General features: G+C 35.9%; 1 protein-coding gene across 1 annotated transcript in view; it reads right to left on the bottom strand.

Annotated features, from left to right (window-relative positions):
• Positions 1–2,529: 2,529 nt before the first annotated feature.
• LOC104410236 (lysine-specific demethylase 4C-like) overlaps positions 2,530–9,143 on the bottom strand; it is a gene marked incomplete at its 3' end in the record, with an annotated part of 48,487 nt that continues 41,873 nt past the window's right edge. The window contains exons 9-10 of the mRNA XM_010020343.1: positions 5,451–5,506; positions 2,530–2,638 (exon numbers count right to left, since the gene is read on the bottom strand). Of these exons, the coding sequence (XP_010018645.1) occupies positions 2,530–2,638; positions 5,451–5,506 (165 nt within the window). The remainder of the gene's footprint in view (positions 2,639–5,450; positions 5,507–9,143) is intronic.

Here is a 9,143-nt window from a genome sequence, read left to right as displayed (position 1 = left end):
AAACACTCGGTATGTCAAAGAAGTTAACAGCAGGACACACAGTATCAGCTGTCCATTCCAAAGTATGGAGTATATAATAACAGAGACAAATGAAAGATAATGAAGCTTCAAAAAGCTGGTGAAAGGCCTAGAGCACATATCTGATGAGGGTACTGGGCCCTTAATGACATGGTTCAGTGGTGGTCTTTGCAGTCCTGAGGTAATGGTTGGACTTTATGATCTTAAAGGTCTTTTCCAACCTAGCTGATTCTATGATTCTATAAGAATGCAAGTGGGGCCAACTGAGGGGAAGAAGGCACCGTAATTCCTAGAAAGAGAGCAGAGTTAATTTGTATATAACTCCTGGGGTTCCCCTGAGGCAGAGAACCCATTGTCAGTCAGTATGAGAGCACAATTGTTATTCTGTAGTATCAAGACTCAAGACTAATATAAGGATCACACTTAATTTCAGAATGATGTGGCATGTATATACAAGGATATTGACAGCAATCTCCTTAGCAAAGTAGGAACCCCAAGTTTCAGGGAACGAGAAATAATTTACAAAAAGCATCTAATACACAGGGCTTTAGATAAAATATGCAGCATCCATGCAATTCCATCTGATAGCTATTCTTTCAATATTTCTTTTAATACAGAATATCACAATGTTATTCAGGAGACTTAGTTTAGCTAGGATATTCACTGTGAAACAGAACAGAGGAAAACCATCAGATACAGCAACTTATTTGCCACAAAAGCCAGAATTTGAAAGCAGACAGACTTCTCATTTTTAAGAGAAAAAGCTCCTTTATCTAAGGAGCACCATTTTACTGGTCTTTTGACATTAAAACATTATAGAGCCTTTCAAAATGGTCAAACTGCCTACTTTCCTTAAATTAGTACAAGCCTAGCTATTTCATTATAAATTCAATGTCAGAAACTAATTCTTGGAAAAATGAGGTTTAATAAGCCAAACCAGGATTAAACTGCTTCCTTTCCTCACAGTAAGACTGTCCACTACCTGCAGCAATACTACATTTATGGCTCTTATAAAGTACCTTTTCTCACATTTTTATTGTACTCAGCTGAGTTCCTACTTCACAATATTCACTCCATTCAAATATACAAACTCTTTTACTTTAGAAAACAGTGTTATGGAAAGTAAGTACTATATTTCTAAACATTCAGGGACTCACAGCAGACCAAAAGAGTATATACAGCTTAATACAATCTTTAGTGCTTCAATGTAATTTTATATTGAAGGAGTCTTCAAGAACTTAAAAAGCACTAGGGATTATAAGCAATCTTCTATCCACTGAAGGAAAGAATAGAAGAAAAAGCTCCCAGTTATAAAAAAGTGATTAACGTAACTGCTTCATGTTCAGCAGAAATGACCTAGGAATTGTAAATCATATAACTTCACAAATTTTGGCTCCATACCTTCATAATCAATTATTTAAAATAATTCAAGCATTTTTTAAAGGACGTTTTTTAAAGGATGTGAAAAAACAAATGTTAAAACTTTGAACAGAAATGTAGGATGGATTGTCATTTGAAGAGCAGGCTATCAATTCAAACCACCAAAACTTGCACTCCACATTTAGAAACACAACTACAAAACACACACACACACACACACACACACACAATAACTAAATGAAAATGTAATGCAAAGATTAACAGTTCAAAATGAGCAAGTACAAGGTTAGGCAGACCAAGAACCACTTTGGAAATAGTGTGGGGCAGATCCAAAAAGCTGATGGTAACTTTTCCCTAATATTTTGAATGGCCCGCTAAGTCACTTTCTATCAGAAGACATCACAGTGATACTCACACTGACAAATTAAGTAATTCTCATGTAACACAGCAAGGAGGATAGTCTTATATATTGCACGTAGCAGAGTATTTACACTGCTTGTGTACATCAGCCTTCTTGAATGGCACTGTTATTCTAGAGGTAAAACAGGATGCAACTGCTAGTAGCTAATGCACTTTTATTCACGTTTTCCAGCAGCTTCTGAAATTCCTCAGGAAACAGTTTTTTCCATCCAATATAAGGTGTGATCTGCTTTGTGCATTTTTCAGCCACAGATGGTAGAGATACCATGTATCAAGCAGATCATACATCCATCTACCTTCATAAATAGTTCCTTGAGGCAAAAATACATAATAAAAAGACCTCACAAATATGGACTTTGGGATAGTCACAGCCTGTTTGGGTTTCAACGCTTTCCTCACCAATACAGTTCCAAAACTGAAACTTTGACAGCTGACACTGGTCAAGTTTGTTATTCTTCTTTTTGGGGGAGGCCAGGTTCAAACTCCTTTTGATAAAATATCAGAAGGCTCTTAACAGTGTTAATCAATTGCCATTGTATGTCAAAAATGCCCATCCTGATAAAACCTCACTTATTTATTCCTTACCTTAAAAAATATTTACTGCTTTGTACCTTGCAATAATTATCACAAGTCAAATTTTTAATAGATTTGAAATAATGGAACACCTTAATAGCAAAGAATATATGAAGTATATATGATTATACTACTCACCAATTTTAATCTTTGCAAAGGTATTCTGCTAGTGTCTATCGGAGTACGCTCTGTGACATTACCGAATCTGACTTCTGGGATGGCAACTGCACATATTACATGTGCCCACCTGTGAAAAGTGGCAAGTCAAGAATACCACCAAAAAAAAAAACCCTATAGAAATACAAGTGTTTAAGGTGTTTTATTACTTACTGTGTGGGGTTTTAGTTCGGGGTTTTTTTGAGGCAACCATCTCTGGTTCATTCCTTACTAGGATCTCCTAAGTTTCCTTGAAACATATTTAACAAAACTTAAACACTACCACTTCATGTAAACATAATTTCAGACTGGGGTTTTACTGCAACATTTCTTTAAGCATCCTTCATGGTCAATTTATTAACTTCAAAGGTTTCGTAGCTGTGCTATCCACGTGCACAAGTAAAGACAACACTATTTGACTCGCATGCAGTTTTATCACTTACAGCATTTTGGATTAACATTATTCAGACCTGAGTAACTTCTTAGGCAACAAATATGATCACAATCACAGTCTATTGAAGAGTAAAACAACGCATATTATCAAGACCTTCTGTTTACAGACACATATGCTTGTAGAAGCAGCAAACCGATCAAGCTCTTACTGTAATTCCCAGCACGAAGTGTATCTCCTTGAGCAGTGGAAGCACCTATAACAAGTGCGTGCATATAATACGAAGAGAGAAGCTAATGACATTAATCAAGAGTAGCCTTCTGAGACTACTTCTAAAATCTTTTTGGGGGTCAACAACTAGTAAATCTGAAGAAAGGGAAATATTTCCACGCCTTGACTCCTATTTGCCTTATTCCCTGTCATTCACTGTACATCTTGTATCATTACGCCCTGAATGTTTGCCTCATTTTACTTTCTGTAGATTTCCAGAGACACACATTATATGACCATCTTAGCAGATTAACATGAATGCAGGCTGGTGATGCAACAGAGCAGAAATAATTTCTCCTTCCTGCACTAGACTGATGCTATTTCAGTAACATATCTTTGACAAAAATATCTGGAAAAATATAATATGACATACAGACAGGGACTAGATAAACTGCTGTCATGTAACAATGAAGTTGTATTGGCCTAAGTGTGAAATAAGAGCTGTACGTAAAGATGACATATCAATTAGCAAGTTATACAGTTTAGCCCAAATAAAAGCAGATAAAGCTTGTAGATCTGTAATTTTATTATGGTGACAGTATTGTTTATGTTTTAACTTACAGAAAAAAATTTGCTTTGAGACTTTTTTAACTTTTATTAGCACCCTTTTCATTGCTGCCTGCCCATCTGCAAAACTACATCGTCTTACCATCCAAGCTTTATGGTACAGAAATGCTATAAATAAAATGCTTCTTCAATAAATCTTCACCCAAACCTTCATACTCTGACATCTCTCAACCTAACAGACTCTAAACAATTGCTGTATTCTGCTGAAAAGAATCTCAGCTCTCCATAAGGGCCAATTGTTACACACACCCGCTGATTGATTCCTTAGCTTTAAATCTAAGTAATGCTTATCCTGTATCTCTCATCATTATGTGAGAGGGAAAGAAGGAGGGAACGGAATGCACATGTTGGATTTTACACTTCGAGAAAAAAAAGACATAATTGGAACATAATCTTCCAAAAACTGGAATGGTACTTAATGCTGAAAGATAGATGAAAGACTCAACAATGTGTAGCACTCTAAGGTGTTATGGAAACAGGAAAACAAAAATAGAACTACTTTTACAGAACTCTCATTTCATAAACCTGCAACAGTAACCCACAGAGATATATAATGTAAAACCAAAGACTTTAGATATAGTTATGCAGAGAAACTAACTTTCTGCAAACCTCTGTGGATTTTTTTTTTCCTGTGAATAAATCCATTGAAACATTTATAAAACATTTTAATTGATTTACAAAAAAGACATACGTATTCTCAAAGATGCAACATGCCATCTACCACCAGCAAATATGAAAAGGGCATGATAAATTCTACTGAGATGACACCTCTGCAGCTGACAATTTTCATGCATTGGTTAACAATATTAATGATTTCTGAAGGTTCGAGTTTCACATAAAACTTTCTCCTAACTGAATGATTTACAAGGGTCATGCAAGCAATTGCAAACACTGATAAATAATTTTTTGCCTGGTAAGTGGAAAAGAATGTTGCAGCTAGATCATCTCTTACCACTGCATTCCAAATGGTTAAAGAAAGGTATCTACATGATATTGGTAAGCTACTAAAATAATTTAATTTATTATGAGAAGATTCAAAATGCATAAAGACTGTTGCACTATTGGAGTTGAAAAAACATTAAGCTGCAGCACTTTCCATTTTATCTGTTCAGGTTACTTGCTATAGTGTTCTATTATCCAAATATAGAGAAAAATACTGATGCTGTTAAAAGCATGATATCAGCACCAGTACTATTTTTGACACTGCATGATAGAAGTGTATATTAAAAACCACTTCAAAATACAAAATTATTTCAATATTATTCAAAGTTATTAATTAAATATACTGTTTCTAGAAGTTTAAAGGTATTGCATTAAATTCTGTAATCACAAATTTCTAGGACCACAGAAGAAAATACAATTCACTGTTTGATAAGACTTGCCTATGCAAACAATGACAAATGAGCTCTCATTTACTATCTTATACAAAGGCCAGCAGAATAATATTTGGAACAAGTTAGTGTATGCAAATACTAAAACAAATGTACATTTCAGTACCTAACTATTTCACAAAATGCCAGTGGCACATTTCAATAGGAGTAATTTTAATTCTGCAATGATTCAGCTTAAAGGGACACTGTCAAGTAATTAGGTTTACAAACACTTTCTACATGGGAATGGATTGGGAATAAAGTTTAGAACAAGCACATACAGTCCCAAGCAATATTATACTTACTTCTTGTCAGTAGTTTGCTTTAATGCCCCACCTCTCAAATTGCAGAGACAACATTCCTAAAAATAAAAGCAGTGTGGGAAAAAAGTGAGCTTTACTGACTGGTTAGAAGTAATTTTTTGTTCAGTTGATCTTAAGGATATGCAAATTACTAATGTAATTAATCACAGGGTTACAAACTGCCACTTATAAGCACTGCATTTCCTTACAGAAAAAAATACAAGAATACAGTAGCAAAAAGAGAAACAAGTCAAATGAGCTAAAGAAAAAAACTCTAACTATTACTCATAAACACAGTGACAGAATCATTTTGAAACTGATACTAAATAAAAAGGCATTTAATCAGTAGTGCCATGACACCACAGAAACGCTGGAATTTCAATACAGATTATTAAGGTAAAGCAAAGTAAAATTACACATAATAAGTTTAATAGAAATTACTAAGAAACTGACTCACCAGCCATTAATTCAACTCTCAAAAAAAAAAAAAAGAAAAAAAAGTTCCCTCTGCTGCAGTAGACCTTCACTGCCTTGATTTTTAGCACAACTCCATCTGCTTTCAGGGCACTCAGCAAGGTATAGTTCAGTGTTTCGCTGACAAACACCAAACAGGGCTTTTCCTACCTCTACTTAAAAATGTGTCTTTGAACATACACACAGTCTTTTCTACTTTTCAACCCTTCTCTTTCTTCAGCCTTCTCCTTTTCTGAATCTACCTTTTCCCTTTTTTTCTTTTTTTCCATGTTGCTTCACAGGAACAAATAAGAAAGTATTTCCAATGTTAGCTACTATTCTTTCTGACCCCATTTCTCTGGCCTCTACAAAGAACCCAATGCACAGAAGTAAGTCAAGATATCCTGTGCCTGTATACCTGTACTCATAAAGACAGCTTGTCTTCCAAACTTCTAAATTTAAGTTCCCTTTACAGGGAAAAAACAAGCCACAAAACAAATAACAACAACAACAAAACAAAACAAAAAAAAAAAAAAAAAAAAAGGCAAAAACCAAAACCAAATCAACAAACAGAAACCAACAAAGAACTGTTATGCAACACTCTGGTCTGCCCTCTCATCTTAAAGCTTCCAATAATGAAGAGATAATGTCTGCCTGAAATCTAATTGAATGCTTATAAAAAGCGTGTCCACTGCACCACACAGCTTGGTGTTATTGGCAGACTTGCTGAGGGTGCATCAGTCCCACTGTCCATGTCACCAACAAAAATGTTGAACAGGACCGGTCCCAGTACTGACTCCTGGGAAACATCACTCATCACCACTCTCCACTTGGACACTGGGCCATTGACCACAACTCTCTGAATGAGATCATCCAGCCAAATCCTTATCCACTGAGTGGTCCATCTGTCAAATCCATGCCTCTCCAGTTCAGAGACAAGGATGCCCTAGGGGACAGTATTAAATGCCTTGCACAAGTCCAGGTAGATGACATCAGTTATTCTTCCCTTATCCACCAGCACTGTGGCCCTGTCACAGAAGGCCACCAAATTTGTCAGGCACAGTTTGCCCCTAGTGAAGCCATGCTGGCTGTCACGAGTCACAGCCTTATGGTCCATACTCCTTAGCATAGTTTCCAGGAGGATCTAGTCCATGCCAGAGACCAAGGTGAGACTGACTGGCCTGTAGTTCCTTGGGTCTTCCTTGTTTTCCATTTTAAAAATGGGAATAATTTTTCCCCTTTTCCAGCCAGCAGTAACTTCACCAGACTGCCATCACTTCTCAGATATGACAGATAATGGTTTGGCAGTACATCCACCATTTCCCTCAGGACCTACAGATGTATCTTGTCAAGTCCCATGGACTTGTATGAGGTGAGAATGACTGGTCTGTATACTGAGGCCAGAGAAAAGAGGTGGCTGTAAATATCCTCATTACCATCTCAAAGTATTTCTCTTATGCAGGATCTATACGAAACAAATTTAATCACTTTTGGAAAAACACCTATACAAATCTCTGGTGAGCAAGCAGTGTGTGATAATTGTTCACAGTCTGGTGGATATAGGCTACAACAACTTAGACTCATTAGAACCAGAAAATTTCACCAGCATTCATACCAACTAAAAGCCCATTAAATCCACTTTGTTAATCATACCTGCCTTGCAATATATTGTCCTATATCTATGCAATATGGCTATTACTTTACCTCCAGTTTCAACATACTGCAAGCAAATAAAATACAGGTGACCCGATATTTAGAAAAACTAATATTCCTAATACAGATATACCTGCCATGAATGGCAGTGAAATTGCATGTATGTTAGCAACTATTACCCATGTTCTCACAGAGAAGGGAAGAGAGCGTTTGTGCTTCCATGTGTGCCTATTGTCAGCCTGCATGTAAAAATCAGGATAGAAACAGACTTCATTATAGACCATCACCTTGGAACATATCCAATCTCTGACACACTATTACTTTGCAAATCCTTTAAACAAGTGATTGTCATTTGTATTTACATTAAATAATAATTTCTTAAGCATATTACTTTACACTTATCTAAATTAAATCTTAGAGCATTTTAAATTGCTCATCTCCTTAAAAGATCTCCATAACATTCTAGAATTACAAAAGATAACTCTCTCTTCCAGTATCTATATAATGTAAGACATTTCTGTATAATTCACGAGCTTCAGCACGCTAACATTCACTTCATCTTTTAGCTTTTTAGTGGAAACAATACATTTTTTTCATAGCAATACAGATCATATCCACAGTTTCTGGACTAAACACTTCCCCTTGCTTACACTGAAACTGAATTTTGCAACCAGCATTCCTAATACGGTTTATTTTTCATTTATCTGTTTTAAACACTGCTAGAAGCTACAGCAAGAGCCTGGTGAATGTAAATTAACCATGCTTCCTTTGATACACACATCCAAAAGATGGATCACCTTTTTTGGAATGGTATGATGGTATGTCACTACTCAGGCATAGCTGCATATTAATTATTGTTGCATGGATAAATACCACACAAAACACATGCCTGTTCACACTCATTTATATTTTAAAATTAATGCATTTGGTTGTCTCTGAGCATTTTTTACGCTCTGCAAAAATTCAGTCATATAGACAGTACTGCTTATAAAAAGCAGTTTTCACAGTTCCATATTTGCATACTTACTTTATCAGAAATAGCATTCTGCATGAGACAGGAAGCTGTCTGACACAGAGTTCAGACAAGCCATAGCAGAGGGATATATAGTAAGTCATGTAATGGTTATTCTTATGGGCAACTATGAACATGCCCCACATGATCCCCTTTTTTGATAAACTGCTATTTCTCTTTTCCTCTAAGACCCTGGTAATTACAATGGCATCTCCAAAGAATTATATTTATCCTGTTAAATGAAATATATAACTTAAGTTAGTGGATGAAGACATGGTAACTTGAGCCTTTTTCTTTTTACTTTATGAATAATAAACATGACAGTCAGGTTATTCCTTTCCTTTTTGCCATTTTCCTTCTACAGCCCCTTAGTCAAACAACCGCAACTTTTTCACCTACTGTCTTCATCTGCCTTTGGCTAACACAATTTATTATTTGCATATTGTAGAAGATTGAGAAAGCAGTAGGGAATGGTTGCCCAAGACTTACATTCTTCCCCATGTATCCATTTCCAGCTGTGCTAGAGAGAGGATAACAGGCTAAGACAGACTTTGGTTTAATTCATTATGGCAGATCTG

This window comes from Nestor notabilis, unplaced genomic scaffold (genome assembly GCF_000696875.1).
Source record: "Nestor notabilis isolate BGI_N333 unplaced genomic scaffold, ASM69687v1 scaffold2318, whole genome shotgun sequence".
NCBI lineage: Eukaryota > Metazoa > Chordata > Aves > Psittaciformes > Psittacidae > Nestor > Nestor notabilis.
The sequence above is the reverse complement of the archived record's forward strand: the minus strand, read 5'-3'. Positions and strand labels throughout refer to the sequence as shown.